This window comes from Thalassophryne amazonica, chromosome 18 (assembly GCF_902500255.1).
Source record: "Thalassophryne amazonica chromosome 18, fThaAma1.1, whole genome shotgun sequence".
NCBI lineage: Eukaryota > Metazoa > Chordata > Actinopteri > Batrachoidiformes > Batrachoididae > Thalassophryne > Thalassophryne amazonica.
Genome location: NC_047120.1, coordinates 57,918,417 through 57,936,812, shown reverse-complemented (window position 1 = coordinate 57,936,812; position 18,396 = coordinate 57,918,417). Strand labels below are relative to the sequence as shown.

Genomic DNA, 18,396 nt, shown 5'->3' with positions numbered 1-18,396 from the left:
AGGCACTATTGGCCTGTAATGTACTTCCACCACACCATTGCCTTACAATATAAAGCGCCTTGGGGCAACTGTTTGTTGTGATTTGGCGCTATATACATGTGCTCTGTCACTGTTTATCTCCATAGAAACTACCCAAACAATCTTTCATACAAACTGTTTAGGGACATTACAGTGTTGTGGTGGAAATTACGGCAATAGTGTGGGACAACTACATTTTGTTTAAAAAAAAATCGCAACAGTTGTATGACATTGAATACCCCAATTATGTTTTGATTATTTTACTGATATTTTATTCAGAGATTTTAAAACATTAGAAAAAACGTCTCTTTACCATTCATTTTATCATTGAAGATCAAAAGTGTGGGTATGGGACAAGCACAAAACGGCAATATTTGCATATAATGATGCTGAAAAAAGGTGAAAAAGTCATCATAGCCTACTAGAACAAATTTCTTAACACAGTTTCATTGTAAAGATAACTATAAAAGTGAGAAATTTCCCCTTTTTTCTGTTTTTCATACAATATGATCAAAGGACATAATAAGTGCCCGTAGTCTAAGAATCACCCACTGACTAAATACAACACCAAAAGACGAAGACCAAGTAAGACAACAGCACATGATGGCAGAATTCTTTCCGTTGTCAAGAAAAACTTTCAACATTTAGTCAAGAATACTAAGAAGGCATAAAAATTGTCAGTCTAAAATTAAGTTGGAAATGAGCTGTAATTGATGGAAGCTGCACTATACACCTGGAGGAAGCACAATTTGACTCCTAGAGTTCAGAGTCATTGGCCACAACAGCTTTTCATCCAAGTATGAACAGTAATCTATATTTTCTAATGGTTCTCTTGGCCTCTGCAAATGGAGAGACTATACATAAAAAAGGTTGTTGTTTACTGATTAAGGTACAGTATTTTGTTAAACCCTTTGAACTGAAGCTGAAAGTCTACAATCGCCTCTTGATTGCTTCATTTCATTGTAGTCTACAGAGGCAAAATAAATAAACGCAATTTCTGGATGTATTTAAGTTATTCTTCTTCTGAGGTGTGATGTTTGCAGTGCTGTTGGAGGAACGCCTCCACCTCCCCTCTCTGTGCCAGGCTGTTGGCTTTGCCTTGGAATCGTCCATTCTTTCCTGCCCCCTTCCCTTGTAGCATTTTTAACACCCTGTGGAGCAGAAAAAAATCTTAACGGCACTGTTTTCTACTATCTACTATTAAAAACTAGCGAGTTACAAAGTATGGCGTCTCTTACTGTGGTCCCGTCTTAGCCACCAGATCACTCGGTCCAGCTAGCAGAAACAGACCGGGTCCCTTCTCCTCGCCAACAGTCAGGAAAACCAACGTTCCTGAAGATGGTCAAAATGAAACTGGGTTTAAGTAAAACTCTCAGCCTGAGATCTTCCTAAGCAGTCATGGTGATAATTTTACCTCAGTGCCTATTTCGTTGGCGATGATGTGCATGAACTCGTTATCCCCATCTTTCCTGCAGAGAGAGAACTTTCTTGTATGTAGAAAGTTTTTTTTTTTTAAACTTTGCCCCACAAAGTACTATCACACCAGGTCGTTGTCGTCTCCTACCTGTGCAGGCTGAAGAAGTTGCCCCTCTGAGGGTCATTCTTAAAATTCTGCGCTATGAGGATGGCCAAGTCTCGCAGCAAACTCATGTTACTCTGTCAAACACACAACACAATTAATACACACTTTGAATTACTATCGGTTAAAAATAATTAAATCAGCGGCAGATTTCTTACTTTTTGCAGCAGCTTGACAGATTTCAGCAACTTGTCAACACCCTCTACGTGTTTATCAGGTCCCGTGCTGTTGAACAGAGTTTTTCAGCTCAGGCGTAATGTTCGAGTCTGACTCACCAATTTGAATGTTGAACTTACTTCAGAATGGCCACCAGAGAGCGCTCCGTGTTGAAGCTTTTCTCTGCGTATTTCAGCACCCTGTTTCCTGCCAGAAATATCAGGTTGGTTTTGTTTTTCTTGCCTTTCTCGGCCCCCAGTAGCTTTATTACCTAAGTTAGAGATTGAAACTTTTTCAAAAAATCACAAATTAGTTGAACATGCAGTGATGTGAAAGTAACCATTCAAATGGTGTTTTTTGTTTGAATCTTGAGTTTGCACCTTTGATGTACAGCAAACAGTAGCAGGAAGTATTTTCAAAACTGCTCTATTGAAGTACAGCAGGGCTGCAACTGATTTCCATGATTGATTAATGGAGAAACAAATCAATAAATTCATTAGCCCTGATATGGACTGGCAGCCTGTCCAGCATGAACCCCTGCCTCTCGCTCAGTGACTGCTGGTATTGGTCCCAGCACCACGTGACCCTTCATTGGAATAAGCGGGTGCAGAAAAGGAATAAATTTATTCAGCTATAAAATGTCAAAAGGTGAGATATCAATCAGTAGTTTTCAGAGCTCAAGATAATTGTTTCATATGTTTTGTCTACAACCTAAAGTTTACTGCCAGAGAGGATTTAAAAAGCTAGTAACAGACCAGAAAAAAATTTACATTCAAGGTGAAATCATAAAATTTGAATATAAAAGTCTCAAAACAGTCGATTATTAAAATAGTTGATTAATGTAATAATAAACTAATCACTGCAGCTCTAAAGTTCTGTATTGTATACTCTGATTCTTGATCATATCTATAATTAAAATCTGATTGTGGCGTCAGGGTCCACAATAACACAATCTCAACACCAACTGTCTTGGAGATTTGACACAAACACGCAGATTAATTCCTTGTGATTCACCCACACAATATATTATCCTGTGTGGTCTTGACATCTCTACCCAAAAACTGACCACTTTATCTTTGACTAACAGACAACCTTCCAACATGATTAAGCCAGATGGACTCCAAACTCTGAGTTAAATAGTTAAGACCTATTGTATGACCTTCCAAGCTCACTCAAGGTCAAATATTGTCCGATTTTGACTTTTTTTTGCTCTTGCTTGCCTCTACTGGTGGTTGGCTCTCACTGCGGTATTGTATCACTTCCTGTTCCGGAGCACAGCGGTGTTTTTCTGTATCTGTTAGCTGTTTAATCTGCGCAGTTAGATTGATCTAGTTACCTAGATAACGATTTGTTTCACAGTGTAATCTTCACGTGCCTTAACTAAAGCACTCCCTCTGCTGAATCACCTCTAAATTATTTACACATTATTCACTTTGTGTGTTTTTAGGAATCCGCTAGCTTAGTGCAGCCACTAGCTCTTAGCCGGTTTAGCATGGCGGCTTCTCCTGTCTCTCCCGCACTTTTCTGCTCTGGGTGTGAAATGTTTAGTTATTCCTCGGCCTCCTTTAGCAGTAATGGTACTTGTAATAAGTGTAGCTTATTCGTAGCTTTGGAGGCCAGGCTGGGCGAATTGGAGACTCGTCTCCGCACCGTGGAAAATTCTACAGCTAGCCAGGCCCCTGTAGTCGGTGCGGACCAAGGTAGCTTAGCCGCCGTTAGTTTCCCTCTGGCAGATCCCGAGCAGCCGGGAAAGCAGGCCGACTGGGTGACTGTGAGGAGGAAGCGTAGCCCTAAACAGAAGCCCCGTGTACACCGCCAACCCGTTCACATTTCTAACCGTTTTTTCCCACTTTCCTTTTTGCTAAAGCTTATAGTTAGGGCTGGATCGGGTGACCCTGAACCATCCCTTAGTTATGCTGCTATAGACTTAGACTGCTGGGGGGTTCCCATGATGCACTGAGTGTTTCTTTCTCTTTTTGCTCTATATGCACCACTCTGCATTTAATCATTAGTGATTAATCTCTGCTCCCCTCCACAGCATATCTTTTTCCTGGTTCTCTCCCTCAGCCCCAACCAGTCCCAGCAGAAGACTGCCCCTCCCTGAGCCTGGTTCTGCTGGAGGTTTCTTCCTGTTAAAAGGGAGTTTTTCCTTCCCACTGTCGCCAAGTGCTTGCTCACAGGGGGTCATTTTGACCATTGGGGTTTTTACGTAATTATTGTATGGCCTTGCCTTACAATATAAAGCGCCTTGGGGCAACTGTTTGTTGTGATTTGGCGCTATATAAATAAAACTGATTGATATCATATGACCAAATGCCAAGTAATACACAATATCATATTGGTACTTAATACTAACCATAGGTGTATCCATTTCCTTGGAATAGCCATTCTATTGGGCAAACATTTTGACCCTGGCCTGTGATCTTACCTTTAAATGTATTTTTTCTCAAAATAAAACTGTTTTGCCTTTGGGTGACCCTCAATCATTCCACCAAATTCTGTACAAATCAGATCGATTGTTGGTTATTTTGTATACAGGTAGGTGGACGAATACATGGGACTGAAAACAATACCCCGCGTGGAGTACCACACACAGGTTGCATCTGGGTGTTTTTGTCATTTTGCAAAGAGTACTACATGTAATTTAGGGTATTTTTGTGAGGAGTTTCACCTGGAGTTGACTGAGGTTGGACACGTGTGTTCCACAGCACATGTTGGCGTCAATGTCCTGGATATCTATGATCCGAATAGGCCACGCAAGGTCTTCCGGAAGTCCACGACTTCTCACCTGGTTCACACAGACAGGACCCAATCATTATATGGGCATGTGAAATCAATGTCTGATCACCTTAAGCATTTGTTGCACATTCAAACAAATCAGAAAAAGTTGGGACTGTATAGAAAACAATGATTAAAAAACCCCACACTGATTCTTACATTTCTTTAACTTTTATTTCACTGCAGACAGCATGAACACAATATATTTCATGTTGTGTCTGATCAACTTAATTTAATTTGTTAATATGGATCCATTCCTGCATTTAGGCCTGCATGCTAAAAAAAAAAAAAAAAAAAAGATGGGACACAAAAGCATTCACCACTTTGTAATTTTGCCATTCTGTCTTATAACACACTTAAAGGTGTTTTGGCATTGAGGATACTGAGCGCGGAACCATTTTAGCTGTTATTTTGTCCCAATCTCCCTGTAAATCATTATACATTAATACATTTTAAGGTGTGCAGCAGTACAGGGTCACTGTTTTTGCATTTTTTTTTTTTCTTTTTTCCCAAAAATTCTCCACACATTCTCTACTGGGGACACGTCAGGAGTGCAGGCATGCTTGTCCAGTATCCATACCCTCTTCTTCTGCAGCCATGCCATTGTAATGTGTGCAGAATGTGGTTTTTACATTGCGTGAAACTAAATTACTTGATTAAAAAAAAAATAATACAAGCACCTTTTCCACAGCAGGGTCATCTTTAGAGAGCAGTTGAACTGTAACAGGAACATGGGCCCTGATCTTTTCATTGGCCGTTTCCTCCAGGACCTGGAGCTGCTCGGGCTTGATGGAAAGGGTGTCCAGCTCAATGGCAGTTCTCTGACGCCCCAGTTCCCTTAAAATAAACTCTCATGTCACAGTTGAAAGAAGAGTAAGTCATTCTGGTGAGCTGTCCAAAGCAGTGAAGACGTACCAGGATGTGGTATTGTATCCAAACATCGTGTCCACCAAAGCTGAGAGTAAATGCTGAGCTAAGAGTGCAGGAGATATGGATGCATTTACAGTTCACTGTGAAACAAAGTCATGCTGAACAGTCGCTGGCATCACATGTTTTGTGGTCTTTACCTGAGTGTTGCTGCATGTGGTCAAACCTCCTCTCCCAGTCCACTTTTACCAGGACCTCCTGACCCACTTCCAGAGGAGAGCTCACAAAGTGTACAGCATCAGACCCCTGCCTCGTCACCCGTAACACCGGAACATCTCCAATCAGCCCCTGGTCGTCTGGCTGAGGGCAATCAACACATCACATGGAGTGGAGGAAGAACACCATGATATGCAATTTGAAATCTGTCCTGAATCAAACGCAAGAGGAGATCACACATGGATAGATGGAGTGGATTTTGGAGCCCCAACAAACCTGACCACCTCCTTCTGGAAACAAGATGGTGTCTCTGAGCTTGACATTGAAGCCTTTGTGAGTTTCTTTTTTTCCGTTGATTTCTTGTTTCAGCTCAGCGGGATCACAGGAAACAACAGATGTAACAAACTACGATAAAAAGGGAAGGCACAAAATTCAATTCATCTCTGCCAATGGTTTAAGAGTTAAGAGGTTCAAATTCAAATCGAAGTGGCTAAGGATACGTACATCTGTATCTTCTGCGGGACTGCTAAAGGTCGGAGTGAGGAGAACTACGGCCAAGAGATTTCCCCTAACCCTAAGCGCCTGTGCATGCGTATCATGGGTACGATAACATTCTGTAGATACGGGTCCGTACCCGTAGCCACGGCCATTTTAAAAACAGTTTTTCACACATAAAGTCAACTAGTATTTTTCATAAGGAAACAAAAGAGAAATTAATGTGATAAGACATGAGGTCACCGGGGAATATCCTCCGTATCTTTAGAACGGTCTCTGAAGATACGGGTCCGTACCCGTAGTCACGGCCAATTCAAACAGCTGTGTTACAGGCAGTAGACGGGGGCAAATACCCATGCGGATTGACACTTGGTTACGGTGAACTGTAGATCTCAAGATGATTACTAACCTAACTACTAATTATTAACCTGACAGTAATGTGTCATGATTTGAACTATACCGTGACCTTGAGGTGAGGGAGGTGTACTATTACACCCCTAGATGATCCTACATGTGCAGTCATGTAATTGAGGGACTTTGGGAACAATTAGCATGACAATCCAAATTATCAAAATATATGTGTAACCGCTGACATTTGTGAGACTGTCTGATTATCAATTAGATTTCTTTGATGTTGAACAAGACTCCCAATAATCTTCGTTTTAAAATGTAGTATCTTTGGACACTTAACAATTTCTGTCCACAACAAACGGAAAAAAAATCGTGCATTAATCCTATGAGCGCTCTTCTACCTGAATTATGGTTTTTCCAAATCACAAGTGAGTTTAATACATAGCAACAGAAGCTAGCTTCCACTGCATGCTTTCATTTGATCGCCTTATTACGTTATAAAAACATTTAAACTTTCGTACCTCTTTCATATAACTGTCCCGTTGACACTGAAAAGCCATTCTGGAGTGTTTTTGTTGGAAATATCATTTATCAAAGAAACTGAAAAAAAATTCGAAATGTCAGCACACGACGGCAAATAAGGTAGTCCAAATTTAGTAACTTCTTACTTGGGGGAAAAACGTTTGGAAACGCAGCCGTGTTTTGTATTACCGCCACCGTGTGACCTGGAGTGTTATCACACATAGCAACTCAAAGTCGATTTTTCCTTTTTAAAATTTTTATTCTTGAATCAAATACAATCACAATAACACAACATACATACTTATGAGAAAAACAAAGAGTAGTTCAGAAGAACAACAAAAAAAAATTCTACACGCTGCTGCATCACAGCAAATATTTAAATTTATTAAACCAGCTGGATCTATTGTTAAAGTTTGTTTGTCACCAGGATTTATTAAGATTAATTTTCATGTTAAAAAACATTTTTAAGCATTTTTTGTCAATTTCTCATTACATAACAACGAGCATTTTAAATCAGTTTTCACATGAAATAAAACAATGAAACTAAACAAAACATATAATTCCTCAACAGGAGAGGAACAGAAAAGGTATACATAAATATAACGTTAAAAAAATGTAATTAAAACTAAAGTATTTAAAAGGGGAGAGCAGCGATGACATATGCAAAAAACAAGTGTGTAAAATGAGATTTTGAAAGAGATTCCAATTACTTGTGGCTATGATTTTGTGGTCAAAAGGTCAAAGGTCAACCTCAAACTGCAATGGCCCGAGTGAATCTGAATGATGCAGTTAAGATCTTAGCCATCACCTGTTATTAACTGAGTGTAATGATGATATGAATCATTCTTAATAACACAACATCCACACTAACCCTTGTGTCAGTTGGTATGGGAACCCAGATCCAGTTCTAGCTGAGAGTTGCTTCCAGATTTTTTAATCCAATGGAATTATTACCTCAGACATTAACAGTTCCTCTTATTAATGCCAACAGGGGTTGTTTTTTTTTTTTTTTTTGACAGTTTCACTTTGCAAAAAAAAAATATGTTTGAGGCCATGTCTGATGTCATGATGTCAAACCCTGCATCTAGCAAGAAAGAAAACAGCTGTAATGACTCTGAACATCTGTATAGGCCCACAGAGAAAACATCAGGCATCCATAAGGGAACAGGACCGATAAGCAGAATTAATAATGACATTGATATCAATAAATTATCAATTTTCCATCCTTATATAAGATACTACAGCTGGAACAATTAATTCATTCATTAATGATTACGGTCAACTGCTAAATTAATTGCCAACTATTTTCTTAAACGGTTAATCATTTTGAAATTTTTTTTTCAGCTTCTCAAATGTGAATAATTTTGAAGTTTCTAGGGTTTTTTGCCACCCTACAAGACACAGATAAAATCAAACTGATCTAATGTGTACTCATGTGTAAAATCTTTATTATCAATAAATCAAAATTGATTTTTGAAAAATAGAAAGTGGTCAACATCCGATTGCAACTTTTAGCCAATAAAGGAGTCATACTGTGCCAAATTCTTTGTGTTAAATTACCTTTAAGAGTTGCATATAGTTTGACATGCTTATGTATGTCCTCACCTGCTGTGTGAGACACGCCCACTGAGTCAGTCTGACACACCCACACGGTGTGTGGCAGACAAATTTTGACATTAGTCAAACTTCCTTTCAGGTAAATTATATTTTGTTAATAATCAATTTTAAAGTATGGGCACTTATTGAGAAGAACATTTGTTGTCTTCATATATTTTACAAATGTTTCCTGTCATTACGGCACAACATTATTATACAAATAAGACAATTCATTAACTACAAAATCTAGTACAAAGCTTTTGTTTTACTTGGACACCAATTGAATCAAGATGTTAAGATTTTAAAAAATACAATTAAGCATAATATGTCAATAAATAATGCCATAGTATATGTCACAAGTGTAAAAACAGCTTCAGGGTAAGTTAGGCAAATCAGCATCAAATCATCAGCAAATATCGCAAACTTTAGAAGACATAATATTGCCTCATGTATCCTGATTCTTATTAGATTTGAAATGTCCTGAAAACCAGACCAGGATCCAACAAGTGTAACACTCAGTCAGACTGTTGGAAGAAAAGAAACAAAGCATTGGTCAGTTATAATTTATAAATTGCTAATGTGTCGATGCTTTTTCATATTTAAAGATTTATTATCATTACAGTCATGTTTACGAAGGAATAACGATCTTTCTACACTGAAAAAAAATTTGCTGGATTTACTATATTTTCCGGAGTATACGTGTTGCATTTTTCCCCTTTTTACTAGTTTGGGAGATCCTGCGACTTATACTCCAGTGCAACTTATATACCAATAAATAAATAAATAAAAAAAATCATACATTTGTTAATAATAATTACAATGACTATTAATATAAGATTTTCCCAGGAATCAAAGCACTAAACAAAATAAAATTGAATAATAAAAAATTAAACATCAATAATAAAAGAATACACTACAAAAACACACGAAAATTCCAAATTAAAGGGCTTATAATACAGAAAAAGGTATGATTTATAGTCCACTGTGACTTCTATATGAGTTTTTCCTCTTCAAGAGGCATTTTTTAACAGGTTTGACTTATACTCCAGTGCACATTATACTCCGGAAAAATGGTACATGATTTAAACATGTACAGTGGGGAAAATAAGTATTTGACCCCCTGTCACTTTTGCAGGTTTTCCCACCTACAAAGAATGGAGAGGTCTGTAATTTTTATCGTAGGTACACTTCAACTGTGAGAGACAGAATCTAAAAAAAAAAAAAAAAAAAAAAAAAAAATCCAGAAAATCACATTGTATGATTTTAAATAATTAATTTGCATTTTATTGCATGAAATAAATATTTGATCCCCTAGAAAAACAGAGCTTAACAATTGGTACAGAAATATTTGTCTGCCATTACAGAGGTCAAACGTTTCCTGTACTTCTTGACCAAGTTGTCACACACTGCAGCAGGGATTTTGGTCCACTCCTCCATACAGATCTTCTCCAGATCTTTCAGGTTTGGAGTTTCAGCTCCCTCCAAAGATTTTCTATTGAGTTCAGGTCTGGACACTGGCCAGGCCACTCCAGGACCTTGAAATGCTTCTTACGGAGACCCTCCTTAGTTGCCCTGGCTGTGTGTTTGGGGTCATTGTCATGCTGGAAGACCCAACCATGACCCATCTTCAAAACTCACTGAGGGAAGGAGGTTGTTTGCCAAAATCTCGCAATACATGACCCCATCTATCCTCCCTTCAATACGGTGCAGTCGTCCTGTCCCCTTTGCAGAAGAGCACCCCCAGAGTATGATGTTTCCACCCCCATGCTTCACGGGTGGGATAGTTTTCTTGGGGTTTTTTTGTCATCCTCTAAACATGGTAAGTGGAGATGATTCCAAAAAGCTCTATTCTGGTCTCATCTGACCACATGACCTTCTCCCATGCCTCCTCTGGATCATCCAAATGGTCACTGGTGAACTTCAAACGGACCTGGACATGTGCTGGCTTGAGCAGGGGGACCTTGCTGCCCTGCAGGATTTTAAACCATGACAGCATCATGTGTTACTAATGTAATCTTTGTGACTGTGGTCCCAGCTCTCTTCAGGTCATTGACCAGGTCCTCCTGTGTAGTTCTGAGCTTTCTCAGAACCATCCTTACCCCACAAAGTGAGATCTTGCATGGAATCCCAGACTGAGGGAGATTGACAGTCATCTTGTGTTTCTTCCACTTTCTAATAAATAATCATAACAGTTGTTGTCTTCTACCAAGCTGCTTGTCTGTTGTCCTGTAGTCCATCCCAGCCTTGTGCAGGTCTACAGTTTTGTCCCTGGTGTCCTTAGACAGCTCTTTGGTCTTGGCTATGGTGGACAGGTTGGAGTGTGATTGATTGATTGATTGATTGAGTGTGTGAACAGGTGTCTTTTATACAGGTAACAAGTTCAACAGAACAGAACCAGATCAGTTGGGCAGTCACCCACTCTTACCACCACAAGAAACAGCTAAAATAAACCATTAGCATAAGCAGCACAAATTAAAAGCTAGATAACAATTGAAATATAAAATGTAGCTTAATATGTATGTATATAACACAGATTAAGATCTTGTCAGTCAGATAAAACAAGGATGTGACTAGCAACTAGAATAATCATACAGGCCGAGGAATAACTAAACATTTCACACCCAGAGCAGAAAAGTGCGGGAGAGACAGGAGAAGCCACCATGCTAAACCGGCTAAGGTTGGAGTGTGATTGATTGATTGATTGAGTGTGTGAACAGGTGTCTTTTATACAGGTAACAAGTTCAAACAGGTGCAATTAATACAGGTAAAGACTGCAGAATAAGAGGGCTTCTTAAAGAAAAATTAACAGGTCTGTGTGAGCCAGAATTCTTGCTGGTTGGTAGGTGTTCAAATACGTATTTGCAGCAGTAACATACAAATAAATTATTTAAAAAATCATACAATGTGATTTTCTGGATTTTGTTTTTAGATTCTGTCTCTCACAGTTGAAGTATATACGATAAAAATTACAGACCTCTCCATTCTTTGTAGGTGGGACAACCTGCAAAACTTACAGGGGATTAAATACTTATTTTCCCCACTGTACATCAGTTGCACGTGATCAGAATGTGCCCAAATCCTGCAATTTTTTCATATGTCTCTAATTAAGAAACATAAGACAATTATAGCATTTGGACACATTCATATGTCCTTTTTTTTCTTTGTGCTTACAAATCATTCGGAACTGGGGTTGGCTTAAAAAGAATATTCACATTAAAGGATAAATTTCCTAATCATAATGAAATATCATGAGAAAGGGTCAGCGCACTCATTTCAAACAAGTATATTTTGACATTACACTCAAAAAATTATTCATTGAATGAACTCAATTCAGTTACACTCACAAAACTGATGAACTGGTTGAACTCAATTCAATTATGTGCAGCATTTCCATCTTGTAGCACCAACTCAAATAAAGCACATCCATGCAAGATAATTTAATTTAGTTGGGGCTACATATATTTACTACGATGGTAATCCTGCACATAATTGAATTGAGTTCATCCAGTGAATCATTTGTTTGTGTGACACACTCAAAAAACTGACTCATTGGATTGGATTCCATCTAATAAATATATGTAGTCCCAACTCAATTCATTTACATTATTTTGCATGGATGTGTTTTATTTGAGTTGGGGCTACATATATTTATTAGATGGTAATCCTGCACATAATTGAATTGAATTCATCCAGTGAGTCATTTGTTTGTGTGACACACTCAAAAAACTGACTCATTGGATTGGATTCCATCTAATAAATATATGTAGCCCCAACTTAATTAAATTACATTATTTTGTATGGGTGTGTTTTATTTGAGTTGGGGCTACATATATTTATTAGATGGATAAAATAAGACTCCACTTACATCAGTGAGATCGTCCATCGCCGGCGCTGCTCCTTTATTACTGGAGGCCATTTCTTGAATCATCTGAAAATAATCTGGCAGCTAAATATTTACATCTAAACCAAACACTGAGAAACAATATGACAGAAAATGCTTCATAAATTCACTGAGCGCAATAATAGATTTAACAAACATTGCATGGACTCACATCCACGTAGTGATCATACTCTTCCTTTCCCTCGTTTTCCTCGCCCTCCCAGTCCCTCCAGTTATCGAAGTCCACAGAAATCCAGCTAGGCTGCAAAAAGACAGCGCCGCAGAAAAGTTCACGTTGGCATCAGCACATGAACGCGTGATCGGTTCATTCAAACGCACACAGATTTACCTTTGATGGATCTTTCTGGAGACGAGGCCACGCGCAATCTGGCTTGACCTTCCTCAGTAAGATGTTGATGGTGCGGTCGTAGACCCTCTCTCTGGAGTCCTTTAAGGTATAAATGACATTACAAGAACTGTACATTTGCCAGTGATCCAGAAAATAACACACGTAATGTGACAAACGTCACAGCCACAGCTCTCGTTTCGACTAAAACCTCATACTCACATTGATAAAAACTTTGTCATAAAAGTATAGTTCATTGTAGAACACATCATCGTCTTCATTTTTACAGCTGTAAAAATAAAAAAAAAGAGTTTAGAACTTCTGCATGGTGGTTACAGTCTTTAGTCAATCATGAAACCCGATGTGCAGTAAATCTATCTATCTATTCAATCAATCAATCAACTTTTTTCTTATATAGCACCAAATCACAACAAACAGTTGCCCCAAGGCGCTCCATATTGCAAGGCAAGGCCATACAATAACCATGAAAAACCCCAACGGTCAAAACGACCCCCTATGAGCAAGCACTTGGCCACAGTGGGAAGGAAAAACTCCCTTTTAACAGGAAGAAACCTCCAGCAGAACCAGGCTCAGGGAGGGGCAGTCTTCTGCTGAGACTGGTTGGGGCTGAGGGAAAGAACCAGGAAAAAGACATGCCGAGAAGGGGGGCAGAGATCGATCACTAATGATTAAATGCAGAGTGATGCATACGGAGCAAAAAAAGAAAGAAACAGTGCATCATGGGAACCCCCCACAGTCTACGTCTAAAGCAACATAACCAAGGGATGGTCCAGGGTCACCCGATCCAGCCCTAACTATAAGCCTTAGCGAAAAGAAAAGTTTTAAGCCTAATCTTAAAAGTAGAGAGGGTATCTGTCTCCCTTGAGAGAGATAGACAGAAGTCCATCCTTTACCAGTTGTTAACCCAATAATTCAAAAACATTAAATGCTATCATCTCGTAACTACACCAAATTCACAATAAATAAAATGAAAAGCCCTTAGCTCACTGACCTAAACACATTAGCCTAAGCTCATTGATCACAGTCATTGACCTAAGCTCATTGACCACGGTCACTGTCCTAAGCTCAATGACCTAAACTCATTGACCACGGTCACTGTCCTAAGCTCATTGACCTAAACTCATTGACCACGGTCACTGTCCTAAGCTCAATGACCTAAACTCATTGACCACGGTCACTGTCCTAAGCTCACTGACCTAAACTCATTAACCTTAGCTCACTGAACTAGTCTCACTGACCTAAGCTCACTGACCTATACTCATTGACCATGGTCACTGTCCTAAGCTCACTGACCTAAACTTATTGACCACAGTCACTGTCCTAAGCTCACTGACCTATACTCATTGACCACGGTCACTGTCCTAAGCTCACTGACCTAAACTTATTGACCACAGTCACTGTCCTAAGCTCAATGACCTAAACTCATTGACCACGTTCACTGTCCTAAGCTCATTGACCTAAACTCATTAACCTAAGCTCACTGAACTAGTCTCACTGACCTAAGCTCACTGACCTATACTCATTGACCACGGTCACTGTCCTAAGCTCACTGACCTAAACTTATTGACCACAGTCACTGACTGAAGCTTATTGACCATGGCCATTGACCTAAGCTCACTGACCTAAACACATTAGCCTAAGTTCACTGACCACAGTCACTGACCTAAGCTCAATGACCTAAACTCATTGACCACGGTCACTGTCCTAAGCTCATTGACCTAAACTCATTAACCTAAGCTCACTGAACTAGTCTCACTGACCTAAGCTCATTGACCTATACTCATTGACCTAAGCTCACTGACCTAAACTCATTGACCACGGTCACTGTCCTAAACTCATTGACCTAAACTCATTAACCTAAGATCACTGAACTAGTCTCACTGACCTAAGCTCATTGACCTATACTCATTGACCTAAGCTCAATGACCTAAACTCATTGACCACGGTCACTGTCCTAAGCTCATTGACCTAAACTCATTAACCTAAGCTCACTGAACTAGTCTCACTGACCTAAGCTCATTGACCTATACTCATTGACCTAAGCTCACTGACCTAAACTCATTGACCACGGTCACTGTCCTAAGCTCATTGACCTAAACTCATTAACCTAAGCTCACTGAACTAGTCTCACTGACCTAAGCTCACTGACCTATACTCATTGACCTAAGCTCACTGACCTAAACTCGTTGGCCAAACTCATTGATCTAAACCCACTGACCACAGTCAATGACTGAAGTTTATTGACCATGGTCATTGACCTAAGCTCACTGACCTAAACTCATTGACCATGGTCACTGTCCTAAGCTCATTGACCTAAACTCATTAACCTAAGCTCACTGAACTAGTCTCACTGACCTAAGCTCACTGACCTATACTCATTGACCACGGTCACTGTCCTAAGCTCACTGACCTAAACTTATTGACCACAGTCACTGACTGAAGCTTATTGACCATGGCCATTGACCTAAGCTCACTGACCTAAACACATTAGCCTAAGTTCACTGACCACAGTCACTGACCTAAGCTCAATGACCTAAACTCATTGACCACGGTCACTGTCCTAAGCTCATTGACCTAAACTCATTAACCTAAGCTCACTGAACTAGTCTCACTGACCTAAGCTCATTGACCTATACTCATTGACCTAAGCTCACTGACCTAAACTCATTGACCACGGTCACTGTCCTAAACTCATTGACCTAAACTCATTAACCTAAGATCACTGAACTAGTCTCACTGACCTAAGCTCATTGACCTATACTCATTGACCTAAGCTCAATGACCTAAACTCATTGACCACGGTCACTGTCCTAAGCTCATTGACCTAAACTCATTAACCTAAGCTCACTGAACTAGTCTCACTGACCTAAGCTCATTGACCTATACTCATTGACCTAAGCTCACTGACCTAAACTCATTGACCACGGTCACTGTCCTAAGCTCATTGACCTAAACTCATTAACCTAAGCTCACTGAACTAGTCTCACTGACCTAAGCTCACTGACCTATACTCATTGACCTAAGCTCACTGACCTAAACTCGTTGGCCAAACTCATTGATCTAAACCCACTGACCACAGTCAATGACTGAAGCTTATTGACCATGGTCATTGACCTAAGCTCACTGACCTCAACTCATTGAGCTAAACTCATTGACTGCAATCATTGACTGAAGCTCACTGATAATCGTCATTGACCAAAGCTCATTGATAATGGTCACTGACCTAAGACAACAAGTGGATGTCTTCAGTACTAGGTATCTTCACAAGATCCTTGGATGCCTCTGGAGTGGCTTTATGTTTACTTCAGTAGACTCAGATGAGGAGTATGACTTGCACAGTGAAGAAATGTCAGCTATGACATTTTGTAAATGTGGTGTGTTTCCTCTATGCATAATCCAGTGCACAAGCGCCTCCATGTTGAGAATCTCAGCAACTGGAGGAGGGCAAGGACAAGCCCATATTTCACCTGCCTGGGGCATATAGCTGTTTATTTTCAAGAGGTGGACATGGATTGGATGGCTGCCTGGGTGGTTGCCATCCAGGACCCAGGATGGTTCTGTGATGTAGTGGACAAACTCTTTAAAATAAAAAAACAACTAATGAGTCTGTCACCTGCTGTCTGATTTAGTATAATTCTGTGTGGAACTGTACCTGGTCAGACAGCTAATCCCTTATTTTCTGATTGTATCACAGTTGTTGTTGACCTTCTGGCTGCTCCCGTTTTTGTTCAGGGTCGCCACAGAGGACGCAGCCTGATCCGCATTGGTATTTGGCAAACGTTTTACACCGGATCCCCTTCCCGATGCAACTCCAGTTTTACCTGGAAAAACAGTAAATGCCGCTGGTGCTCCGAAGAGGTCTCCCATCCAAGTACTAACCAGACCCTGACACTGCTTAGCTTCTGAGACCTGACAGGATCAGACTTACACTGAGCAGGCCAGCTGCTCTGATTGTATCACAGTGGTGACCTAAAACTCAAATAACATAAATCTACAGAATTTTATAGCAATTTAGCCATGAAAGAAAATAGAGCAAAGGAACTGGCTGGGCTCTGTACACAGTAAATGGGGTCCGTGAGAGAGAGACTGTTTCTACACAGAAATGTGCTAAATCAGAGAAACAAACCATTATTTTATGATTGTTTGCACATCAGTAAATGAACTACATTTATATAGCGCTTTTCCATCTGAATCAGAAGCTCAAAACGCTTTACAATAATGCCTCACATTCACCCCAATGTCAGGGTGCTGCCATACAGGACGCTCACTACACACTAGGAGCAACTAGGGGATTAAGGACCTTGCCCAAGGGCCCTTAGTGATTTTCCGGTCAGGCTGGGATTTGAACCAAGGATCCTTTAGTCTCAAGCCCAACACTTAACCATTAGACCATCACCTCTACTTATCCGTACCTTCTAAAACTCAAATTGTCGGGTCAGGAGTCCACACAACCTTGCAGAAAAGATTCTGTATAAATGTAGCTCGAGTAGACACTTCTTACTTACATGGAGTTTGAAACAAGCTCATCTTTTTTAATCCCAAAAAAGTCAATGTAACAACTGCTTTCAAGTCTAAATTTTCTATGAAGTTACAGTAAGAGGAAGAAGAAAGGGGACAGGGTAGGTGAGGGAGGGGAATAGCTCACTTTTTCATGAAAAACTTACCATAAAATCATCTTTTCTTGCTGGATATCCACCTGCACATCTTTCGGTCTCTGGACCCCAAAGTTGATGGTGACGTATTTCTTTCTGTCAAACCACAGCGCTGGTGCCGGCTGACTGTTAGCACACGAACAATGTGTTTGACTTGAAATGCCAAACTGACCGTATATTTATAACAAACTCCAATTTGCTTTGAGAAGGTCACCTCTTGTTACGCCAAATGACTGAAGGAAAACCACGACAGTTATGGGTTAGAAAAGTTCTAACACACTGGCAAAACACTTACCACACCTCAGGTCTGACAATTTTTGGCTTGTTCATGCTCAGTCTTGGACAGAACCCAAACAAAAAGCACAGAGAAATCCCGGTGTGTTCATGTGTGGGGTCGGAGCCCGACAGGTTATTTATAGAGCGGTTACTATCAGCTGTTGGTGGAGGCCTGTCGCGGCTCCGTCTCCTTCCCTGTATGGTCTGTCAGTGGAACCCTCTGGAAAACTGAGGCTTTTTCTTGGTTTTCCAGTCATTCAACCTCCCCCGACGGGAGTGTTTAGAGAGTACCGTTGGTGCAGGGAAATCCAAAACACATGCGAACAAATACGACGTTTGTATCCACCTTAACTAAAAACATTCAAAATCAAATTTCTCCTTCTTGACATATTCAGTTATATCAAACAAAACCTGTTAATTCTGGAGATGGAAAGATATCATTGTTTTTCAGGTCAGAACCATCCGTATGTGCGGGTGCCGCCGACTGAACGGTCCCCCCTAAAAATCAATCCGCCCTGCCTTCACTGCGCATGCGTCATTTGAGACCACAGCAGCTCGTCTGAGTCTGACTCTCTTCACCCAAAGTGATTAAAAGGATAATGTGATTATTAACCATCAGATGATAAATGTAAAACCTCTTAAA

The 18,396-nt window shown here is 40.0% G+C and overlaps 1 protein-coding gene across 3 annotated transcripts; it reads right to left on the bottom strand.

Annotated features, from left to right (window-relative positions):
• Positions 1 to 1,019: 1,019 nt before the first annotated feature.
• On the bottom strand, positions 1,020 to 17,847 carry LOC117531341 (alanyl-tRNA editing protein Aarsd1-like). Of its 3 annotated transcripts, XM_034194415.1 has the most exons (17): positions 17,773 to 17,847; positions 17,490 to 17,603; positions 13,027 to 13,093; positions 12,808 to 12,906; positions 12,631 to 12,720; positions 12,444 to 12,506; positions 5,891 to 6,019; positions 5,599 to 5,758; positions 5,447 to 5,504; positions 5,212 to 5,368; positions 4,425 to 4,541; positions 1,894 to 2,024; positions 1,756 to 1,822; positions 1,583 to 1,674; positions 1,434 to 1,487; positions 1,257 to 1,352; positions 1,020 to 1,169 (listed from the first exon to the last, which is right to left on the bottom strand). In XM_034194415.1, the coding sequence occupies exons 1-17, from the start codon at positions 17,805 to 17,807 to the stop codon at positions 1,031 to 1,033; spliced, it is 1,668 nt and encodes a 555-aa protein (XP_034050306.1). In that variant the 5' UTR covers positions 17,808 to 17,847; the 3' UTR covers positions 1,020 to 1,030. The 3 variants fall into 3 exon arrangements, with proteins under 3 accessions (XP_034050306.1, XP_034050304.1, XP_034050305.1); XM_034194413.1 differs by lacking the exons at positions 12,444 to 12,506; positions 12,631 to 12,720; positions 12,808 to 12,906; ... (1 more) ...; positions 17,490 to 17,603; positions 17,773 to 17,847 and adding an exon at positions 6,982 to 7,124; XM_034194414.1 differs by lacking the exons at positions 1,020 to 1,169; positions 1,257 to 1,352; positions 1,434 to 1,487; ... (6 more) ...; positions 5,599 to 5,758; positions 5,891 to 6,019 and adding an exon at positions 7,686 to 9,102.
• Positions 17,848 to 18,396: the final 549 nt, after the last annotated feature.

Bases quoted from the DNA above. Each gene is read 5' to 3' on its own strand.
- LOC117531341 (XM_034194415.1), bottom strand. From the start codon at position 17,807: ATGAACAAGCCAAAAATTGTCAGACCTGAGGTGTG. The intron at 1,823-1,893 runs GTAAGTTCAACA...TCTGTTCAACAG, and splicing joins TCTCTGGTGGCCATTCTGAA to CACGGGACCTGATAAACACG. The intron at 1,170-1,256 runs GTAAGAGACGCC...TCTGCTCCACAG, and splicing joins GTGGCTAAGACGGGACCACA to GGTGTTAAAAATGCTACAAG.